The following is a 23,962-nucleotide window of genomic DNA, read 5'->3' as shown; positions in this document are numbered from 1 at the left end:
TCCCTTGGTGGGTTTTGGTTTAAATGTTTTAATTGTCTTGAAATCAGCAGGACTTGAAAAGGACTTAAAGGTATAGAGATGAGGACCCTAAGGCAGGTCTGCGGCCAGCTCACCTCCCTAGCCTTTGTCTCCCCTGCTATCCCATCCAGTGTTTGGAGGTGCCATCTGCCGCATGTACCGGTTCCCAACCACCGATGGCAACCACCTGCGGATCCTGGAGCAGATGGCGGAGAGCGTGCTTTCCTTGCATATACCCCGGCAGTTTGTGAAGCTCCTGCTAGAAGAAGATGCGGCAAGGTGAGGCTGTGATGGGGCAGAGAAGGGAAGGCTCATTAGTCGCTCACCACAGCCATGCTGTTTGTCTGTTCATTTCTGAAGTGTGGTGGGCAGAGAACTGACAGCTGACAGGCTGGACCAGAGACCAGCTTTGGCCGCTTTCCACTCCATGACCCGGGCTCATTGTGTCAGGGATTCATGTGCAGGGATTTCATAGGATGGCGTGTTTGAACCCCAGATGTGTGTTCAGCTCACAACACCTCTTCTCTTTCCTTTTCCTCCCCTCTCTCATTGGCCCTGCAGTAAGTTAGGAATCGCTGCTCGTTGTTTAGTTGTAGCTGCCTGGGCCAGGAGTTTCCTAATTTAGGCCTCAGGGAAGGGGCCTGCAGAAGACTCGTTTTGACACATCAGGGACTCAGGTTCCTGTGGCCCTGCGGAGCAGGGGTCTCCACCCCTTGACATCTTAGACCATGACATGTGTCATCATGTTATCATGTGTCTTGAGACATGGAGAATCTGAGAGAGACTTTAGTTCCTGCAGGTTCTGTCTCTTACCTGTCTAGATTATTTTCACTGTTCCTTGTCCCACAGCAAAATTAAGTATAAGCAGTGCAATAGAAGAAAACAAATGAATCCGCATCCTCCTACTTTAATATATCTATTTTGTTTTAGTTTTTAAGCTTGAAAAGATTTCAAGCTTAGCAAAAAATGTCGACAGTAGTGCAGTGAGCACCTAGGTACCTTTCACCTAAATATATTTTTACTGTTATTTTAATTTTAAAAATATTTTGGCTCTGTTCATATTCATATATGTTTGCATGGTTGCAATCTACTTTTCCATGAATGTTCAATTTTTACATTTTAGTTTTTAGTTAAGGCATCATTTTCTATAATGAAATGTCTCTGTAATTTTACAGAGTCCATGCATTTTTTAAAAGACGTATTTTTGTTGAAAAGGTAGATTTGGCAGAAAGAGGGAGATACAGAGAAAAAGATCTTTTTGTCCATTCCCCAAATGACTGGAGTGGCCAGAGCTGAGCCTATCCGAAGCCAGGAGCTTCCTCCAGGTCTCCCACGCAGGTGCAGGGTCCCAAGGCTTTGGACCATCCTTTACTCTTTCCCAGGCCACAGGCAGGGAGCTGAATGGGAAGCGGGAGCAGCCGGGACATGAACCGGTACCCATATGGGATCCTTATGTGTACAAGGTAAGGATTTTAACCACTGGACCTTTGCATCAGGCCCAGAGTCCATGTTTTTAACAGGTGCTTTAGGGTTTTTGTTGTTGCTGCAGTCGGCAACCCCCAGTCAGGAAGTCCAAGTGTGAAGGCTTCTTGGTGGTAGATGGAGCGACAGAAGCAAGGGGTGCCTCGCCCGAGAGCTCCAGACATGCTGGCATGTGCCTGAGCTGAAAAGAGCCGCGGTAGAGAGAAGGTGGTCGGAGTAGGCTTCTCAGAGATGTTGGCCTTTAGCTGACACCCCCGACTTGGAAAGCAGTCACATAGCTTCAGGCAGTCATTCTAGAGAGAGGGACCTGCCCTGCCAAGACCTGCAGGACTCCTGTGCGTGGGAGAGGCCTGGGGCTGGGGATTTGCCACTGGCAGGGGATAAGGACATTGGTTTCTCTGCAGTTCTGCTCACACTGGATGTTTTGTACATTAATCTTGGCATTCTAATAATAAGATGACGAGACTTTTTTTTTAAAGATTTATTTATTTTTATTGGAAAGGCAGATGTACAAAGAGGAGGAGAGACAGAGAGAGATCTTCCATCTGGTGGTTCACTCCCCATGAGACCGCAACAGCCGGTGCTGTGCCGATCCGAAGCCAGGAACCAGGAACTTCCTTCCAGGCCTCCCACGCGGGTGCAGGATCCCAATGCTCTGGGCTGTCCTCCACTGCTTTCCCAGGTCACAAGCAGGGAGCTGGATGGGAAGTGGAGCTGCCGGGATTAGAACTGGCACCCATATGGGATCCTGGCATGTTTAAGGCGAGGACCTTAACCGCTATGCTATCTTGCCAGGCCTGACTTTTCTGTTTTGAAGATTTTATAAAGTAGAGAGATAGCTAGTGCCCATATTCTGATTCACTTATCATTTGATTTCCTCTCCTCAAAGGCTCATAGCCACTGAGCCTCGGCCTGACTGAAGCCAGGAGCCAGGAATTCAATCCAGATCTCCCACATGAGTGACACAAATCTGACTAGTCGAGGCATTGTTGTTGCTTCCTGTGGTCTGCCTTGACAGGAAGCTGAAGTCAGGAGTTGGAGCTAGGGATGAAATCAAGCAGTCGCATGTGGGCTGCCATGATCTTAATCAGTGTCTCCAGCACTAGGCCAGGTGCCTGTCCCCAGGCTCTTTTTATTTTTCTAACTTCAGACAACTTAGCAGCTTCTTATTAATATTTACGGAATTAGCATTTTTTCCTAAATGAAAGTGTATGCCTATACTATAAAAAGTCAGTACTGGAAGTTTTTAGTATTTTCACTCATTTATTTTATTTTTTATTTTTCTTTCTTTTATTTAAAAGGCAGACAAGGGTATAGTAAGCTGGAGATGTTCTATCTTGCTTACTCCTCAAACACCCGAAACAACTGGGGTCTGGGCCAGCCTAAACCAGGAGTTCAGTCCAGGTCTTTCACATGAGGGTCCCAGGAAGTTAGGTCATCACTTGCTGCCTCCCAGGGTGTTTGTGAGAGCAGCCAACTTAGAAAGAAAGCAGAGCCAGACTCCAACCCAGCACTCCAGGTTGGAATGTAAGCGTCCCTCCCCCTGCCCCCAGCAGCATCTTGAACACTATGCCAAATGCCCATCCCTGAAAGGTTTGTAAAAAATTTTGACTGGAAGTGTAGCTTTCAGAGCTCTCTGTTTTCTAATCTTCCTAGGAACATTTTTTTTAATGGTTTTAGTTTTTGTCGCTACATTTCTCAATATATTTAGAGGGTCCTGTCTCTGTTAATCAACTGCAGGAATTGGTTGATGTCCTATGATGAGAAATTTAGTCTTCCAGTCCCAATTTTCCTAATATGGTTATTTTTGCTTTAACAAGAATCCATCTCGTGTTTTCATTATTATGATTACATAGTGAATACTTGCTTCTGAGTTTATATTTAAGTTCTTATGCAACCTTTATTTTTCTGGAGATAACAATTCTTCTTTTTGTTTCTTTCTTTTCTTGTTTCTCCTCTCCATTTTCTGCCCCAACCCCTCTGTCAGACCCACACATGCAAGACAAAAAGCCAAGACCAGGCCCGTCTGACTTAATAGTCCACTTTTAAGTTCTGGACTGTTCATTCCCTTTTTTTCTTTTTAGAAATGAGGAACTCCAGGACTTTATTTTATAAAAACAAATGCCATACCATGGCCATGAACCCACTTCCCTCCCTGCAATTTTTAAATGTTTATCACTCAGCAACCCCCTTCATGACCTTTTGAAGACCGTTGAGCTGGGAAATTCTAACCTTTATCAAACAGATAGATATTACAGGATTTATTTTACATAGAAAGCAAAAATTACACTAAATTTTCAGTTAACTAGCTTTATGTATTTTCCCTGCTTGGATTTCATTGCTAAACATCTTCATGATGTCTTCTGGTTCTCATTTGAATGGTGCATAGAGTGTCCTTATCTTTCTCTGGATCTTCTGCCTGTCTCTTGACTCCTTATGTTACTCTCAACTCAGATTTACACTCAAAAGGACCGGACACTGGTCCTTAAGTCAGCATCTTTGGACAGTTCATTCCTTACATAGAAGTAGGCAATGAAATGAGGACTAGCCAAAGGTCCAACTCCCTGGGGTCCTTGTCACAGACCCTGAAACAATGACACTGAGATGGAAAGGGGAAGTAGCTGCAGCGTGAGTTTTGGGATCCCCACCCCTCCACGCATTGCTGAGGCTGCAGCCAAGTAGTTGCATTCTGCAGTTCTGTTCTTGTGGGGAGGGCAGAGAGCCTTCAGCTCTCTGTGATCTGGGGGAATCACATGTTCTTCTGCTCTAGTTCAGGCAGGTTGTGGGTAAGCCTGCGCCTGCCTGGGTGGCCAGCGTGGAGCCAGTTCCTCACAGCCTCTCTCCTTGCACGTTTGGCTGAATTCCCATAGAATACCTTTCCATATGCTTTTCCACGTGTCCAGTGGTCTTTCCTCCAGCACTCTCTGCCCTGTAACCTGGCAGTGTGACCACTGATCTGGCTCTCTTAGGCATCAGCACTCCTGTCATGCACATTTTGTTCTGCTTAGGACTCCTGGCCCTCCCCGCCATGACCTGATGCATGTGTCTTGTTACAGAGTGTGTGAGCTGGAGGAACTGGGGGAGCTGTCCCCTTGCTGGGAGAGCCTGCGGCGCCAGATTGTCACCCAGTACCAGACCATCATCCTCACATACCAGGAGAACCTGACCGACCTCCATCAGTACAAAGGTCGGTATTCTCCGCCAACTGGTGGAAGATCGGGGAACCAAGGTTTCACACTGTCTCTGATAGACACTCAAATGGATTTCTTTTTTCTTTTCTTTTCTTTCTTTCTTTCTTTCTTTCTTTCTTTCTTTCTTTCTTTCTCTCTTTCTTTCTCTCTTTCTTTCTTTCTTTCTTTCTTTCTTCCTTCCTTCCTTCCTTCCTTCCTTTCTTTCTTTCTTTCTTTCTTTCTTTCTTTCTTTCTTTCTTTCTTTCTTTTTGCTTTTTAGATTTTATTATTCATTTGAGGAGGGAGAGAGAAAAATAGAGACAAAGAAGCAGGCAGATTGAAATCTCCGTATCCGCTGGTCCTCTGCCCAAATGTCTGTAATAGCTAGAACTGGCTGAAGCTAGAAGCCAGGAGTTCCATGTGGATCCTCCACAGATACTGGAGTCCTCATCTGCTGCATTGTAGGGTACACATTACAAAGAAGTCAGTGTCAGTTGGGAACAGGGCCTGAACTTTAGCTCAGACACTCTGATACAGGATAAAGGCATCCCAAGCAGCCTCTTAATTACCGTGCCAGACATCCATCCCTAAAAACCACTTTGAATGAATCTGTTTGTATATTGTAGGCAAATAAAGTGTATAAGCACAGCTTGAACATTAGGTCAGTTTTACACTTGATCTTAGCCAAAAGGCCGAGAAGCGATGCTGGGCGAGTTTTAAAAACAGATTCACAGCTTCCACTTCTCACTTTTTCTCCTGGTAGATTTAACTGATCATAATTTTCCTTTCATATAAAATTCATCAAATTGGTTTTTTAAAGTAGATTCCTATATAGATGTGGTTTCAAATATGGATTTTTCCAATCTTAATTGGAAAGAAGAATCTGTGGATTGCCTTGAAAAGTCCTTTTCTGGAGTTACCTACCAAGACTACTGCTACAGAGTGAGATTTAGGGGAGACACAATCCCAGGCTGTTGGTGGTGTGTGCTGTTTGTTTACTTAGGTCTGATATCAGTGAATGCTTTGAAGTGGTTTTCTAGAAGTCTTGGTTTAAATAGTCAGGAGCATTTTTATTGAACAAGTAAGTTGTCAGGAATTCTCCATTTAAGGCTCAAAAGAGAAAGTGAATTGTGAGCACCTCGCTTTTCCTGAAATGCCATTTGATTCTCAGAACGTTCTCAGGACAGATTTAGAAAAATAGTTCCCGACTTGTTCTTCATTTATTCCAAAGGGAATAGATGTGTGTGTGTGTTATCATTACTTTAGCAATTTGAATCATTCTGTATTTTCATGTTCTTTCCTTCTTTTTCCTTCACATATGGTAGGAATTTGGGGGGTTTCAAGAAAATGGCTAGCTTTTAATGTGACTTTGACATAGAACATGTGAACCTGATTGTGAACCTGGGTGTGTAGAAGCCAAATATAGAACTGACAAGATGGTGGTGCTTTGGTTTCAGCAAGCCTAAGGGGCAGGGTTCAGTGTGTTTCTCAGTGAAATGGCAGCACTCCCTCCAGAAAACAAGGTGTTTTTCTCAGGTTGGTAGAGTGTTTCCAGCTGGAGTGTGAAACCAATACACCCTGGAATTTTCGAGAACAGAGCTTCCAAATGCCGGTGTACCGCTGGATCCTTTGAGAGTCTTGGTGAAACGCAGGTGTAGAACTCAGCATTCTTCACAGGCTCACGGGGCACCCGTGCGGCTGCTCTGTGGCTCATGCTGTCTCAGGGTCAGAGAACAATCTGTGTGAAAATGCAACCACATACAGCTTGGGGCCTGCCAGTTGTATACTGGCAATGTAAGTTGATTTTGATTTTCTAGACAAGTTGTTTATTTCTTCTGTGCTTCTGATTGTCAGTTTATTGTGTAGCTCCTCATAGGTACATGGTTATAGATTTGGGTTATAGAAACAGATCTTTGTAAATAAACATTTTCCCAGTCTCTTTAAGCAGCGTAAGCCGGGGAACTTGTTGGAAGTTTGTGTTCCAGTGGGCTGGGGTCATTGTTATGTTCATCTTGATAGGTGCAGGGTACTGAGCAGCCTTTCCATTTGTTTCCCATCACCTAGATGTGTTCTCGGGAGTTGGTTTCTTACATCGTGGATAGCAGCGATTTGTATAGTCAGGACAGATGCTATCTGGCCTGGGTCTGTTTGCCTTCTGCTATGGTACTAACATCGTGCTGTACCAAACGACACATTTGAGCTGAGTTGTGGAAGGGCTGGCATCAGTACAATAGCCTTCAGAAGCTATGTTTACCACTCCAGGATCCAGAACCCATCTTTTGACCAGCAAGATGCCCTCTCTTCAGTGTTTTGCCACTCACCATTTAGAATTGAAATGTGCTAAGGGGCAACTCGAAATTTTCCAGGCCATTGCTGGCATGCGCCCACTTACATGCAATAACATCCTCCAAATCTTGTTTTTCTGCTTGGCAGCTTATGGATGCATAATGTGAGTTGATGATCCTTGTTTTCTCTTATTCCATTTCTTAGGTCCTTCCTTTAAAGCAAGCAGTTTGAAAGCTGATAAAAAGTTGGAATTTGTTCCCACAAACTTACACATACAAAGGATGAGAGTTCAAGATGATGGAGGATCAGGTATCTTTTTCTCTGCCTTTCTTATTAAATCACGTTTCTTCTTCCCCTGGGTGCTTGGTCACAAATTAATCTTCATCTTCCTAGTTTCCCTATATACTCAGCCTGATGGGCACTTTTGGGGAAGAAACACCTTTGAAGGAACTCTGATAGGTCTCAGTTAAGCATCCCAGACCCCTGCCTCCTGTCTGTTGCTTTAGGCTTCCCAGTGGGTCTCCATGGCAGGGAGGGGCGCAAGCAGGTGTTTCTGAGTGGCCTCCTGCAGCCTCATGTGGTCCCACCCTCATCAGATAGAACCGCGCTTTGCTGAGGTGGTTGTGCTGAACTCCAGCCTGCCTTCAGAGAGCCTCGGCAATGGGGCAAGTGAGGCAAGGCTGCTTGGAAACAGACCTGAGGGACAGGATCTCCATCAGATATGCATATCCCTGTAGCTGGCTTGTCTGTAGGCCTGAGCCCAGCGTAACGGAGGAGAGCTTTCTGTCATTCAGATCAGAACTATGACATCGTCACCATCGGAGCACCAGCAGCACACTGCCAAGGTTTTAAGTCAGGAGGTCTCCGCAAAAAGCTGCACAAATTTGAAGAGACAAAGAAACAGTAAGTTAACCACAGGGGGTCTATGGGCCTTATGTGGCTGTGTGATGCTTCTCAGTTCAAAAAGAAATCAAAGTACATCTGCAAAAACATCCGGCTGTCCAGTGCGCTTTTGTGTGGCAGGAGGAGCTGCTGTATGAACCCTGTGTTGGTGTGTGTGTGTGTGTGTGTGTGTGTGTGTGTGTGTGTGTGACTGAGCTGGGTGGGTGAGGAGGGCACCTTCAAAAGGAGCAGCAAATTATGATCCACCTTGGAAGCAGTGCAACAGGCAGCCTCCCTGTATGGACTTTGCTGGCTTGGTGTCCTGTGGAGTCCCTGGCTAACCTGTCGAGCCCCACAAGCATGAAGTCCGAAACATGTTTCCTTTCCTAAAGGAAAGCAGCAATACACATTCCCTGTACAAAGCTACCAACCTAAGTAGGGAACTGGACTGTGCTCTTGGGCTAGAGATGCAGGGATGGCAGGTATAGACCCAACCCTTGGGTGCTGAGGGCTTTGCCCTGGAGCATATGGGTCAGCAGGCACCGTCTGAGGAGGCAGCACCACAGAGGGCGGATGCTGCGGAGCACGGAGTGATCATCAGCACAGCTCGGGGTCAAGGGGCTATAAAGCAGAGCTGTTTGCCTGGATACCTGGGAGGCATGGCTTCTTCTGGAATGTCACCCATCCAAATTTAAATGAGTCAGAGTATGGGTGTTGAAAGGCCCCTGGACAGACTACGAAATAGAGGAAGAGGCCTCGAGAGTTCCGATAGTGGAGGGTGATTATGACTTGGGTGTTATGTTGAGGCTGATATGAATAAGAAAGTGAATGAAGCAAGATAGAAAAGTGCCCTGGTCAGGCAGGGTTCTGGTGAAGTTAGAGACAGGCACCAGGCAGTTTGTCCTGGAAGGACAGAGGGGGTGGGTTGGCAGAGAGTTTCGAGGATGGATGGAAGGGGCTGGGGTGTTGCTGGAACTGCTTCTGCAGAACGTGCGGTTGAAAGGTCAGGCTTCCCAATTAAGAAGGGAATATTTGAAGGCGAAGCAAAGTTCCAGGAGTATCTGGAGACTTGCACAAATGGTCAGGTAGAGCTTCAGGCCCGTGATGGAGCCAGTGAACCACTCCGTGACTGTGGTGATATCCAGGACTTGAGAAGTTTGACCTTGAACTGGGATCAGGGAAGGCCTTTGACACCAGGTCAATCACTGAGGGGGTTTGGAGGACATCTGGAGCATGACTGACCGTGCCCAGGGCTGGATGGCCCAGCAGGGAGCAGAAGAGCGTGCACTTTTTTTTTTTAAGATTTTATTTTATTTTTATTGGAAAGTCAGATTTACAGAGAGAAGGTGAGATAGAGAGAAAGAGCTTATGTCTGCTGGTTTACTCCCCTAGTGGCTGCAATGGCTGGAGCCGAGCGGATCCAAAGTCAGGAGCCAGGAGCTTCTTCCAGGTCTCCCACATTGGTGCAGGGTCCCAAGGTCTTGGGCCATCCTTTATTTCTTTTCCAGACCACACACAGGGAACTGGATGGGAAGTGGTGCAGTTGGGACCTGAACCGGTGCCCATATGGGATCCCGGCGGATGCAAGGCGAGGATTTAGCCACTAGGCTATTGCGCCAGGCCCAAAAGCTTGCACTTTTACATGACACCCCTCAGATGTGTTCACAAACTACCTTAAGCCAGCGGGAGTCCAACAAGTCTGGAAATAGAAGCAGAAACAAGGATTGGAGTGCATTTTTTTTAAAGACTTATTTATTTTTATTACAAAGTCAGATATACAGAATGAAGGAGAGTCAGAGAGGAAGATCTTCCGTCTGATGAGATTCACTCCCCAAGTGAGCGCAATGACCGGTGCTGTGCTGATCTGCAGCCAGTAGCCAGGAACCAGGAACCAGGAACCAGGAACCAGGAACCTCTTCCAGGTCTCCCACATGGGTGCAGGGTCCCAAGGCTTTGGGCCGTCCTCGACTGCTTTCCCAGGCCACAGGCAGGGAGCTGGATGGGAAGCAGGGATGCCGGGATTAGAACCGGCGCCCTTATGGGATCCCGGTGTTCGAGGTGAGGACTTTAGCCACTAGGCCACTCCACCGGGCCCTGGAGTGGATTTTGACATTTCCTAGGACGCCCTCCCAGGCAGTATGCTTGACCTTGATTCATTCCCACCAAGGGCACTTTGCTGTACAAACGTCTGATTAACAGATCTGCCTTGGGATTCATGGACTCCAGCATTCCTTAGGGAATTCGAAAGACGACAAAGCTTCCCGTGCCCACCGCAGCTCTGCACAGCCAGCCAGAAAAGTGTGTCTGTCGCTCCATTGCATGTTGCCATGTGGACGATGTGACTGTGCGATTGGAGGTGGCGTGGGGCTCCCAAGAAAGCTCCGTAATTTAGTGTGACCCGTCAGGAGAGGGCCGCCTGACTGCTCCTGGCCCAGCAAGGCTGGTGAGTCTGGTTACTGCATTGCTCTGCACGTTAACTTCAGTATTCTTTATTCCCCCAAAGGCCTCTGCGTTTTTTTCAGTAATATAGCTTAAAGTTTTGTCTGCTCTCCTTAATGTCATAGAACCACCAGCAGAAGTGGTTTTCCACTGTGGGAACTTTGCTCTGAACATAGGTGTCGCTTGCACCCCAATAGGCTGCCTGCCTCAGGCCGGAAGGCAGTGAAGTCACTCTGATGGGTAAACACTCTGGGCTTGTGGGTTTGGTTCTTCTTGTACTTGAGACCTCCACAGGTACTTTTGACCATTTTTCCTCAAGAATTGATGTGGCTTTTTAGTGTTTTGTTTGTTTGTTCTGCTTTTGATATTTGCTAACAAACTGTTAATATTGCATTTTGGTTCTTTTCTTTAGCAGTTTTGAGGAGTGTTGGTGAGTTTTCTGTCTGTGGAGAGAGTGTCTGTTCGGTCTTGCCTTCGTGCAGAGAAAGCTTGTGCTGTCGCCCGTACCCCGTGTGGTGCTTCACCCGTGGTGTTGTCACGGGCTCTCTATTCCAGCTGCAATGCTCTTTGGTAATGAATAGCCCTTCTGCAGCCCACCATGACACCTTGCAGTCCTGGCACTCCGAGGACAGCCCCGTTCTCCTAGGATGAGGAAGGCCCCAGACCATCCTGTCCTCGGAGAGCCAAAATCTCAGCACAGTGTGAGATCCATTCCTATTGTCTTGCCTAAGAATCTTGAGCCTTTTCAGTTTTCATGTCACCCTCAACCTCTTGTAAGGAGGAAGCCAGCGTGCATTTTCATGATCTCATGCAGATTTTTAAAATAATGTAGCTCTGGGGGAATTTTATCCCCAGGGAGGAGCCCAGGGACGAATAGTAACTGAGTGACTTTCTCCATCAGAGAACCAGATGACAGTCAGAGCCTTGTGTGCCTGGGAGCCTGTAGCGCTGATCCAGGTCCTGAAGAGAGTCTGTGAAGAATCCCACCCTTCTCAGGCTCTTTCATCCTGGGCACAGGGCTGGAGCCAGGGATCCATGAGGCTCTGGCCCTGTGACTGGGCCCTTCTGGGGTGTCTTAGCTATAAGGGTGAATCTGACAGCAGGAAGTCCTGGGGCACCTCTCTCCCCACACACACCCAGGCTGAGGCCTCTTCAGCTTTCCTCTACAGGTCTGTTCCCCAAGGGGAACCATAGGTATAAGGGGCAGAGGAGGGCCACAGGGAAAGGGAAATCTCACAGCTTCTGCAGAAATGGCCTTTGGACTCTCTCCCTACCTTTTTATTCTGGGGCCTCAACAAAGGTCACCCTTTCCCCATAGAAAGTCAGCTAAGCACCTAATGTTAGGTCTGGGGGTGAGAGTATAGACCTTGGGACAAGAGGAGCTGAAGGCTTGCTGCCAAACAAGCTTGCCCCTTGTCAGCTCCTAACCCAAGTGTCTTTGGTGAAACCTTATCTGGAAGCTCCTAGGGAACTAACCTGCTTCAGCTGCCTCTTAACTGATAGTAGACTTTCCCTGGCCCCACTGAGTCTGGTTCCCCTCAGGCCTGCATCACCTCTTCTCCAGGACTTCCCTGAGACAGGTAGGGGATGAGGCAAGGGAAGGTGGTACACAGAGGCACTAAGTCCCACTTAGACTCTCCATTCTGCTGGTCCTCCACCTTCTGGGAACTGGCTCCATAGAGGTTCATACTCTACGAGGGGAGCTCTGTGCTTGCTGTTACTCATCAGCCACCACCATTCCAAGCCAGTACCAAAAGACTTTTATTTTTTTAAATGGCTGTTATTCCCCATGTTTTTAAAAATCTTTTAAGGTTTATTTATTTTTATTGGAAATGCATAGTTACAGAAAGAGAAAGAGAGGTAGAGGGACTGAAATCTACAACCCACTGGTTCACTCCCCAAATAGCACAAAGGCCAGAGCTGAGCTGATCTGAAGCCAGGAGCCAGGAACTTCTTCTGGGTCTCCCATGTGAGTGCAGGGGCCTAAGCACTTGAGTTCTGCTGTTTCCATGTGCCATAAACAGGGACTGGAACAAAAGTAGAGCAAGAGGGACACAAACCAGCACCCATGTGGGATGCCAACACCACAGGCAGCAACTTAGCCCTTTATGCCATGGTACTGGCCCCAAGACTCCACTCTAAAAAACATGTACCTCTTCAGTTTAGCCCATGAGACACCATGTAGGCTGAAGTCTGTGGGTCTGGAGTGGGGAACTAATATGGGATTCCAGGACCACACCTAGCGTACTGCCTCCTGGGGCTACGCAGCAGGAGCACTGGGAACACTGGTAGTCAAAGGGAGCCCACGTCTCTTTGCCTGGCTTAAGATGCCCGGAGAGCACATGTGTCCCGCCCTCCCCGGCCTCCCTGTTCTGAAGGACGTGTGCTCGTAGTGTACAGCAGCAGCTTTCTGAAGTTTGCGCCTTCTCAACCCCCCATTCATGTCCTATGCATGAAGCCCAGGTGCTTCTGTTAGAACATGGCTTATGCAAGCCAGGGTGAGCACAGAGTGATGTCTTCCTCAGCTTGGCGGGAGGTTATGTATCTGTTGAAGGGCACACAATCACCCACAGACACAGAAGTAGTTCTGCATGTGTAACGCAAATATTGGGGAACTGAGAAGAGCAGATTTTCAAATTCCATTTTCAAACTGTATTTTTAAAACGCAACTGTCTGAAGTGGCAGCTATTCATTTGGAAGAGCAATTGCAGCCTGGAAAGCAGCCGTGTGCCTAAGGCACTCTGTGGAATGACTCGTCGCACCACGTGGCCTCAGTTGTAGTCTGCTGCATGGCTACTGGCACATCCATTGTTTGTTCTCATGCTGTGGGGGCAAAAGTGGTGGCGTTCCTCTGTGGGGTGCTTTGGCTTTGGTGCTTGCATGTTTGCCCTGTAGTCTGCTAAGGACAGGGGCAGCAGCAGTGTCTTGGTGAGCCCTTTTCAAGTGTCCCTGGAAGGGGCCCAGTGCAGAAGGGTCTCAGGCCTGAGCAGGGAGACCACATCTCCAGGGGAGCAGTGGACACTGTAGAGAGAGGCGTCATGTTCTCAACTTTCCTCCTCCTCCCAGAACTCCAAGGGCAGCTCTTTGAGGGACTATGTGTGTTCCTTCATCCTGGGAGAGAAAAGGCACCCAGGACTCACACCTTCCATTAAGAGGCCTCCACATTAGCAGCTTGTAGTCCTCCTTGCTGCTTTCCTCAGCTTCTTTGAGTGATCTGGAAAAAGACCTGTTGGATTGGATTGTGATCTGAGCTGAGAAACAAGCAGTTTATTATTGCTGTCTAGTGGGACCACACGTGCCAGCTGTACCCGTGCTGCCAGGGAACATGAAGTCTCCAAAGGTTTTTGGCTTGTGCCTGGCAGTGGCTGGGCTGTACCTTCCACATCAGATCCCTCCATTCACTTGCTGTTGGGTGGTGAGGAGGTGGGAAGAAAGAAGAGCCAGGACATCAAGCCACTGAGGTGTCAGGGGCTCACCTTGGCTTGGCACATTGTTTACTTCCTCTTCAGCTGTCGGACAAGAGTTTTTCAAAGCAGGGAGGTTCTGGAACAGGAGGGAGGGCAGTAAGCCAAAGTTTCTGGAGATTTTCTGGTATCAGGCACATGAGGGAGAACTGTGGGACTATTCTCAGAAAGTGCCAAGTAGCCAAATGAGTGAATATTTTGAGGTAGTGGTTTTGTGTTGTTGTTTTTGCCCAAGTCCAACATATGTGCCGGCTCTGCCTTCACTGTGAAAACCTGACTCTTTCTGGTGTAAGCAGACCCCATGTCTCCACAAAAGTAGTACGTGTAAGTTAAGAGACAGGGGTTCTTAGGTCAGGATTGGGAGTACACTGGGTCTGATTGTTAAGTACCTACCTACATATACATGGCATGAAATGTACAGATTATGTACACATACGGATAAAAGACTTAGGCATGTTGTTGTAGCTCAGGCTTCTACCATATACTCAATAAGATAGTCTCTCTTTTAAAGATTTATTTATTTTTATTGAAAAGGCAGATCAGATTTATGGAGAGGAGGAGAGACAGAGAAAAAGATCTCCCCAGATGGCCACAATGGCCAGAGCTGAGCAGATCTGAAGCCAGGAATTGGGAGCTTCTTCCAGGTCTGCCACATGGATGCAGAGTCTCAAAGCTTTGGGCCAAGGCTGTCTTTTTGCCCAAAAGCAACTAGACTAGCTGAGAAAAACTTTGCAGAATAGCAGAATGGCTTATTTTAGGGTTAGTTGTTAGTTGCTGGGATGCTGCTGCCATTCACACTGACTGAAGAGATCCCCGTAAGAATCAGTTGTTGTCCTTTTTAGCACATCGTCTGGCTGTCAGTCCATAATCTACATACCACAGGACATTGTCAGAGCCAAGGAGATCATCGCCCAGATCAACACGCTGAAAACTCAAGTTAGTTATTACGCAGAACGGCTCTCAAGGGCAGCCAAGGACAGGTCTGCCACTGGCCTTGAGAGGACACTTGCCATCTTGGCAGACAAGGTAGGAGGAGCTGACTTGCTGCATGTGGGCCTAGGGGTTCCCTGGGGTGTTTAAAAGCCATTGGGTAACCTACAGGGGCCCGGCAAGACTAGAGCTATCCAGAGTTGGAAGGCCTTGAGGGGCACCTTGAGGGACTATCTTTAGGTCCATTTCTCACACAGACCCAAGAAGGTTTGACGATTTTTTTTTTTTTTAAATCGCAGAACTAGATTGGCCAGAGCCAGAGCCCAGAGCTCATGACTCAAGTGCTGTTTCATGCTTACATATGTAGTCTTCCATCAAGTTCCGGCTAATTAGTGCTGGTGCAGTTCTACAGCACTCTTAGCCATGGCTTAATCAGCACTTCATTTTTGCCAGATTTTTATTTTACTTGATTTTGAGAAAATATATTGACATCAGGTAAAAGCAGTGTCTTATCAGCGTATATATAGTCGGTAAATGGATTTTTAATGAGAACTATATGTTGATCCTGTTTCGAAAATACATGAATGTTTGGAGTCTTTGAAAATTGCATAGTAAATGCTTATAATGCAGAAACTATGCATCGATTTCAATTTTGGGGGGCACCAAAATAAACTTTTAAATTTGATTTTCCAGAAAATTGTTGAAGTGCCTTCCATGCTGAGGGAATGGGTACATCAGATGTTTATAATGGATGATTTTTTTTTTCTGTATTTCTCCAAGTCCGTCAATACACACTACTATACTCATACACACAGATTCTGATGACATCTTCCCACCCACACTCACTCTTCTGGAGTGAGCGGCTGTTCCTCATCAGAACATGTATTCACATAGGAGAAGATGGAGAGCTGGGAAACACTCCCACTGGGAAATAAAGATTTAATTGTCAACAGTACAATTGTGAACCACAGAGTCCCTGTACTGGGTGTCCAGTTGTCCATAGCCTAGGACTTTGGAGATTTGATGCTGAGATGTGATAAAACAAGGCATTGGTCACTGACTCAAAGAAATGAAGTTGGAATAGAACCCAGGAAGTCAGCCCGGGTTGGGACACTTGCCCTCCTGAGGAATGCGGCAGGGTGGATGGGAGGACGGCCGGGCCTCCACTTGTTCACCCCTCTGAGAAAAGGCAGGCCTTCCTGGCGCTCACCCAGACCCTGGTTTCTGTGTACCTACAGACCCGACAATTGGTTACAGTCTGCGACTGCAAGCTGCTGGCCAACTCCATCCATGGGCTGAATGCAGCACGGCCTGACTACATTGCCTCCAAGGCCTCCCCGACCTCGACTGAGGAGGAGCAGGTGATGCTTAGGAATGACCAGGACACCCTTATGGCCAAGTGGGCGGGGAGAAACAGCCGCTCTTCCCTTCAGGTGGACTGGCACGAGGAGGAGTGGGTGAGTGTACTGCCCGGGCCCATCATCAGGCATGCCACTGAGCTTGGGTTGAAAACTGTGAAGTGCCTTGCCAGTCGCCCTGCCTCTGAGGGGCTAAATGGGTTGGCTCCTCTATGAACAGATCCAGGTTTCCTTCTCTGATGGCTTTTGGAACACCCAGTGTGGGAGAGAGGCTTTGCAAACCTTTGTGTCCATACGGAGAGCAAGGCTGTGCTGGGGGCTGAGCTGCCTCACCCCTGTTTGGCAAGGAGTCCTTGCCCCGATGGGGCCTTTCCTCCCTTGTGGCTGCCTCTGTCCTCTGTGTGGCTGGTGCTGCAGCCCATCTGAGCCTCTCTTGCTTCCTGTCTGCTCTGCTCAGCAGCGGCCCTGCTGTGGGGCCTCTCATTTCTGGAGATGTGGGAGCTAAGGTGAGGATTTGGGGGCCACTGCTCTAACATTGCTCCATGGGGCTTGCCTTGAAAGTGCAATGTGTATCTCTTGAGGGAGGAACCTGGCACGACTTGTCTTTTGTGACATTCCTGAGTTACAGAGTGATTCTATAGCTCTGTTCTCCTAATCAGGATTTCTAAGGATCACGCTGTCTCTCTCACCTCCTCTTCCCTCCTGATCCTGTTTCCATTTCCTCCAGTTCCCTGTGTTCAGTGGTTATAAGAAGTCTGCGCACGAGAGAGGAGGGGAAGGGACCAGGTCAACAGGCCCTGGGCCTCTTCTGCCAGTACTAGTAGGCTGTTTCTCCTCTTTGAGTGTTACTAACAGTTCCTGAACTTTCTAAACAATGACCATAGGCCATTGACTCACCAACTTAAATAAGAGATTAGGAATCTCCTAATTGGTACTTCTGTCTTTGGGTCCTTTAAAGAGCCTGGTGGTCCAGGGTGGGGACCAGCGGAGGGTTGCTGGTCTGTGTTGTTCATCTCACTGGAGAGCTGACCCAAATGGGCCTTTTTGGTTTGGAAGGAGAAAGTATGGCTGAATGTGGACAAGAGCCTGGAGTGCATCATCCAGCGAGTGGACAAGCTGCTGCAGAAGGAACGCCTGCACGGCGAGGGCTGTGAGGATGTCTTGCCCTGCACAGGCAGCTCCACCAGCAAGAAAGGTAACCGGGACGGCCATGCCTACTGGATCAGACCGGAGGACCCCTTCTGCGATGTCCCCTCATCGTCATGCCCCTCCTCCATGCCTGCTGCATGCCATCCTCACTCAGCCACACGTGCGTATGCATCCATGCTTCCCACGCACCACCCCCACCTCCACCTCGACCTTGTGCTGCGTGGCTTCTGTTGGTCTGTGTCTTCCTGCCTTCCTGCCTTCCTCCCGCACGCAGACTGCAGGGTTTCCAGGTGGAGCAGGGGAATCCCAGTGTATGCAGCAGCAAGGCAGTGAGGGCAGAGACTCCTGTGTGTGAATCTGTGTCTCTGCCAAGGCAGAAACTTAGGGCCCTGCTTAGGTCACACTATGCTGGAAGTAATGCTGGGCTCCTGGGTCTTCCAGGTTCTTAAGCCACCTTGTGAACCTGAAGGAAGCCTGGAGGCAGGCTACCTTTTGATGAGGTTGTGCATTGCATTAGAAGTAGTAGAATGAAGGAAAAGGTGAGTTGTGCAAGGTCGTCGCTGGACGGACATTAGTAGGCCTGTGGACCTGCCTGAAGACTGATTGTCATGGCTGGGTATGCTTTTGTCTAGCAGAGGCGTATACCAGGGCACTTGGTAGCTCACAAGTTAGTGCAACCTCTCTGCTGGCCTCTGAGGGCGATTAAGTTCACCTGTTCTGCACCATCTTTTAGGAAATCCTCAGTAGATGGTAGTGCCATGACAAGAAACAAACTGTTTCAGGCACCATCTTCTTCTGTCTGCAGAGGCCTGGGATGGACAACTTTAAATCAGGGGGCATGTGTCTTCAAACAGGCAGATCCTTGGTTGCTGCTGTCAGTGCCTCCTGCCTTTTCCCTAAGCATGGGAGAGGGTTATGGGCAGGTCAGCTGGCTGCAGTCATCTTCTGCCTCCTCTTTGCTCTCCTGTGGGGTTTCAAGTCATGGCAAGTAAGACCCAGGTATGCCAAGGATTGGGCATCTTAGAAATGGGAACATTTAAAATCCTTGTTGGGAAACTTCCACTCAGAGCAGAACCGTGCTCCTTTGTCAGAGCCTGTTGATGAACTTTCTTTCCTTTGTAAGATGCCCTTTTCCGCTTTAGTCTGCCTGCAGTCTGTTTCCTGGGTGTTGTCTCATTTGAGCCTCTGTTTCAACAGTATTCACATCATCCACTTTTCCATCTGTGGGGGACTGTGGTTTATCCTCCATGATTTCATGGAGCTATTTTGTCTGTCTTTACTGTGTTCTTTTGTTTTTCCTTAATGTAAACTGTTACTTTTTTAAATTTCTGAAACTTCATTACTTATTTCTCTTGTTATTATCTTTTTTGTAATTTATTTTTTCTGCAGATGATATGGACTTTTAAAAAAAATGCAGGAGCTAATTGTTTAATCAGAGATGTTAATTCTTTCATAACTTAAATTATTCCCCACCCTTCAGGTACATGGCTTAAATATAAGGAAATACAGTTTTAAAGTTATTTAAATGGACATTTGTTTGTGTTACTCAGGGTTTGACTTGTGATTGTGTGCCATACAGATCAGCTCTGTTGTATTGATGGGAAATGAAGCATACATTTGAGAGAGCCTAACTCAGCTGATCAGTAGTCAAAGGAACCAATGAAACCAAATGCCATTCACTTAATGACGGTTATACCCTTACTTGACATAATTTTGGTAGAGTGGGTGAGCTGCTCAGACCATAGTGTCAGCAGGGGGCTAAGACCAGACGGTGAACTTCTTAGGAGGGGGCTTCCAAAAGTTCATGAAAAAAATTTAAGTAAGAGATATGTGCATTTCCACAAACTTTTTGAAGATGCCAGATCTTACTTCACAGGGATACTTCAAAAATTTAGTGGGAAGCAGAACTAAAAGATAAGTTTATTTTGAAAATCTTTGAAATTCATTCATACATATGCTGATCTTCAAAAATTTACATAAACATTCATATTAATGAAAAAAACTATGCATGGATTTCAAGATGGGGGGCACAAAGATAAACTTATCTATTACTTTAATTTTCCATGAACTTTTTGAAGAATCCAGTGTTTTGGTGACTAGCTTGTCTGCAGCGCCAGACCTCACTTCTACAATACTCCAAGCTGTATGGGCAGTGGTTTTGGCTAAATGTGCAGGTTTCATTTCCTGCCCTATATGTATTATACGAGAACAATTCTGTGCCCCTTTAAAAGGTGTCCAGTGTTTTCATTCCAGTTCTGTACCCATTTGGGGCCCTTGGTTTTTCTTTCACCAGGGAACTGTGCTATTAGCTCACCTTTCTGCAAAACATCATAACCCTGACAGCCAAGGCCAGGGGAAGGCTGGAGGAACACCCACTAACAAGTCCCTGCTGACTGGAACCTCACAAGTGTTCCAGATTCCTTCCACGCCTGCAGCCTGCTCAGGAACACTCCCTTTTGTCCCATCAGTTTGGGGCGGCTTCCATTGTCTTCCCTGTGTGTTCTGTGAGTCACTTGGATTTCAAACCAGTTTTTCTTACGCCAAATGTACTCCACAATAGAGCATCCTTGAGTGTGCTGAAATTTGGAAGTATGTGAAGTATGTGAAAAGTCCACATTAAATTTAAAGGTCATTGAATCTGAAGGGACTCAATGACTTAAGGTCATTGTCAGGAGTCCTAGAGGATGACCACTTCCCCACACCTCCCCCAGTTAAAAGATAAACTGGGCTTAATTCCTGATGCATTCCCAAAAATGGTTCCAACCAGCCATTTGGGATCACCACAGAACCTCCTAAACAGGATCCTAGGCCTGCCTACTGATTCAAGAACCTGGAGTCCTGGAGCAGGAGTTTGGCGGGGAAGGAAGAATTTGTATTGTTCTTTCTTCCAAGGCCTGGGGCAGTTCTCAATGGCCAGACATGTTTAATAGCCACTGCTCAGCATCACTCCCCACCGCCAAGGCTTTCTCTGTATGATATAGGTGATCTCAGGATGTTGGGTTATACCAGGGGTTGGACTTGTCAACTTGGCAGCTTGCTGCTTGGTTGAAAGGCAGCCTGTTTGAAACACTTGCATTCCACATTGGAGTGTCTGGTTTGAGTCCGGGTTACTTTACTTCCGATTCAGCTTCCTGCTAATGCACACCCAGAGAGGCAGCAGATGATGGTTTAAGTACTAGGAAATCTGCCACCCATGTAAGACTCCTGGAGAGTCGCTGGCTCCTGGTCACAGCCTGGCTCAGCCCTGGCAGTTGCAGAGATCTGGGGAGTAAACCAGCAGATGAAAAGATCTTTTTCTGTTCCTCTTCAAAATGAAAAATAAATTCTTTCTTTCTTTCTTTTTCCAGTTTAGAAGAGTCGTAACTACTTCTGCCTGTTCTTGGGATCCTTGAAACTACTTTGTTTCGATATCCTGAAAACATTCTTAGAATGTCCAGGCACAATGGAAAATAAACTTTTGCTCCTGTGCTCCTTTCAAAATTGTTTTCTTTTCTTTTGTTAAGATTTATTTATATATTTATTTGAAAGGCAGAGTTAGAAGGAGAGAGAACATCTTCCATTCCCTGGTTTACTCCCTAAATGACTGCAACAGCAAGGGCTGGGCAAGGCCAAAGCCAGGAGCTAGGAAGTTCTTCCGGGTCTCCCACAGGGTCCAGAGGTCCAGGTGCTTGGAACATCTCCCACCGCTTTCCCAGGTGCGTTAGCAGGGAGCTGAATAGGAAGTAGAGCAACTAGCAGTTCAACCAGTACTCCTATGGGATGCTTAGCAGCACAGGCAGTGGCTTAATCCACTGTGCCACAGCACTGGTCCCTCAAACTTGTTTTCTGTAAGATGGCACACCAAGCTGACCAGGAATTTTAGAGTTTTGAAGGGAAATGTGAAACTGAAATGAATATTTCCCCAGTGACTCAGTGTAGATGAATCAGTACTCTTTGAGGACTCGAAGAGACCTAATTTGGAGACTTCACAGGTCACAAAACTTTCACATTTGGTTTAAATCTTCAAGGTTAGCATAGAGGTTTTTTGGTGTATTTATTTCATTGGTGGATCTTAACATTTTAGATCTTAGCAGTTGATGTTGAGCCTAGATTTCCCCAGTGAATCAGGATGGTGGGTTCTGTGGGAAGTGGCCGTACTCAATGTACTGGTCAGTCTCTCTCATCACAAGTTTGTTTCCAGATGTTGGGTGTCCACATGGACTGTGCCACTGCAATGTGACTAATGTGTTATATATAAATCACATAGTAACACATTAGTTCACTCGTCCAAAGAACATTTGATGTCGAAGTATGAGCAACATGAATGTTGAGGCTGGTGAGTCCTGCATTGCCCACCCTAGGAAGTCTCGATTGCCTTGGAGCAGCCTGACTGCCTTCCAGAGACTTCTAGGGGAAGAGGCCTTGCCTCCCCAGTCCACGTCGCTGCAGGTTGGCTGCAGAAGCAGCTACCCTGACATAGAGTTGCTTGTGTTGGAACTGCGTGCTGCTCCTTAATCATCCGTGTTACCCTCCGTTTCTGTGCAGATTGCAGTCCCCCTCCTGAAGAGTCCAGCCCAGGTACGTGGTTTCCGTTCAAGGCTCCCGCCGATGTCTTTAATATTCAGGTAGCGTGTGTAGCTCAATTACCAAAAGATGTCTTATGCTGCTAGAGTTGCAAAAGGATTTTCTGTTGTGTAGTCTATCAGACTCCGGTTTGGTGAGAGGCCAGGTGAACTGAGGGAATTGTAGCCTGGAGCTACCACATGCAAACCTTGTAGGTGTGTAATAAATATTCGTGAGTTGTGCTAGGCTTCCTGAAGTAGGTGACCTGTCCTAGAGATGCCTTCAAATGTTTGTTATGATGCTCCCTGTGCGACCACCTGCACTTGGGAGTGGTACTCTGAGAACATAGTCGCTGGGAAAGCCACCCAAATGTGACCTTTGTCATCACCAAGCATCCTCTCTTCTGAGTCTGAGTGCAGCTTTTGAATTCTTCCCAGACATTGACATGGGCCTCAGTTAGAATTAGTGCCAGAATCTTTTTACAGCATTTGCATGTAGAAGCCGATATTTACATAGAGGCGGGTATTTACGTTTCTAGTTCAGGGGTTGGCAAAGTAAAGCTCAGGGCTAACTCTCCCATGGTCTGCGCTTATAAATAATGTTTGTTTGGAAACCAGCTATGCCCACCCATTCCTGCGTTGTTTCTGGATACTTTTGTGTGGCAGCATCAGATTTGTTAACAGTTGCCTAAAGTATTTACTGTCTAGGCCTTTACAGAAAAAGTATGCCGACCCCTGATCTAGTTCACGTGGAGCTTCTGGAGATGGCTGTGTTTTCCCAGAGTGAGCATGAGCACTCCCCAACCCCCAGTAATATGGTTGGCCTGTTGCTTTGTTAAACTGCAAAATCATGGACACGATCAACTCAAAAATTGCTCATTTCTGGCTGGATGTAGATGCCATGGCGAGGTATTCTATCTTGGTCTAAAGCGCAGCTGACCGAGGATGGGGGAAGATGTCCTGATCCATTCTGTCACTTGTTACTGCCCCTGTTTTCTCTCACAGCACAGTGGATCAGCACACGATGGTGGCACTGGTGGCAGCCCCACCTCACCACCAATCTGATTAAGCATATCCTTATTTCTATTCACTTCTACCAATCTTTTCTAAAAAAATCACCGTCGGCCTGAGGGGGTGTCTTAAACCCTGATCCCTTCAACCCTCTAGGTCACTGGGGCCTCTGTAGGTACATAGCAGTTTATCCTTGGTCTCTTCTTCCCTGTTACCTGCCTTGGATCCATGTCTTTCCTTCCTCTGTGGTTTCTGTTGCTGGGCATCTTGCCTCCTCAGCTCACCTATGCGTGGGCCAGTGTCTTGAAGCTGAGCTGTCTCCCAAGACTCGGTGGTGAAGTGTGGGCTCATGCCCACCAGTGAGCACCAGGAGAAGGGAGGTTGATTGATGAGCCCCCCAACCCCCTGAGGACTGGGGAATCCTGGAGTCTGTAGAACTACACTTGATCTTAGCCAAAAGGCCGAGAAGCGATTGGAGTCTGTAGAACTAACAGGAAGTATCATCCCAGGCAGCACACAGACAATGCTGATCAGCGAAACTTTGTTTTTGCCAGCTGCATCATTTCCAGAAGTGCTGGTGGCTTTTCCATAGTTGTTGTTAAATGGACTAAAATGGTCCCCTCCCAGAGGTTCTTTTGGCTTTGCCTGTAGAGCTGTGTTTTCTTTGTGTTAAAACACATACACATATAAACACACTGTCTCTTTCACCCTTCTCTACTCATGGGGGGGAGGGTGGCAAAATAAGTAGACATGGCCCATGGACTAGCTAGCAGTCAGCAAGTGTCACAGGTTAGCTGGGAGCTGAGGAGTCCCACGTGTCACTGCGGCTCTGCAGTGTCCAGGGCCACGCACTCACATTTTCCATTTTTCAATCCAGTGTTCTTTATTGCTGTGACTGACTTATTAAGACCTCACTGCTGTAGACTTTTCTAAATTTAAGCCTGCCTTTTTCCATTACAGATATAAAGCATTGTCGACAGTGTGCCCACATACTCAGTTAGACCTTTTCCAACTTGTAAACTTTTAGATGTTCTTAAAAATCTGCAACGATAACATATAGTGCATAAGGAATTCTTGTGCATGTCCTAAGTTTTCCTCTAAGTTTGTCTTTCCACAAAGTGCTAACAATACAGGTTGAGACAGCAGGCCGCGAATCCCTTCTTCCTAACTTTCAGATTTTGTTTATTGATGACCAAGGTCACCCTTCCAGCTGGAGAGTGGCATGTTCTAGC

General features: G+C 47.1%; 1 protein-coding gene across 12 annotated transcripts in view; it reads left to right on the top strand.

Moving 5' to 3' along the window:
• The window catches only part of INPP4A (inositol polyphosphate-4-phosphatase type I A), a 143,866-nt gene that overhangs the window by 101,187 nt on the left and 18,717 nt on the right, over positions 1-23,962 (top strand). For 3 of the 12 annotated variants that reach the window (XM_058667546.1, XM_058667543.1, XM_058667556.1), the window contains 9 exons: positions 150-297; positions 4,557-4,687; positions 7,161-7,265; positions 7,751-7,859; positions 10,690-10,707; positions 14,584-14,767; positions 15,910-16,128; positions 17,086-17,338; positions 21,703-21,735. In XM_058667546.1, the coding sequence (XP_058523529.1) occupies positions 150-297; positions 4,557-4,687; positions 7,161-7,265; positions 7,751-7,859; positions 10,690-10,707; positions 14,584-14,767; positions 15,910-16,128; positions 17,086-17,338; positions 21,703-21,735 (1,200 nt within the window). The remainder of the gene's footprint in view (positions 1-149; positions 298-4,556; positions 4,688-7,160; positions 7,266-7,750; positions 7,860-10,689; positions 10,708-14,583; positions 14,768-15,909; positions 16,129-17,085; positions 17,339-21,702; positions 21,736-23,962) is intronic. The other 9 variants (XM_058667552.1, XM_058667549.1, XM_058667548.1 and 6 more) reach the window with 6 other exon arrangements.

Source organism: Ochotona princeps, chromosome 8, assembly GCF_030435755.1.
Source record: "Ochotona princeps isolate mOchPri1 chromosome 8, mOchPri1.hap1, whole genome shotgun sequence".
NCBI lineage: Eukaryota > Metazoa > Chordata > Mammalia > Lagomorpha > Ochotonidae > Ochotona > Ochotona princeps.
The sequence above is the reverse complement of the archived record's forward strand: the minus strand, read 5'-3'. Positions and strand labels throughout refer to the sequence as shown.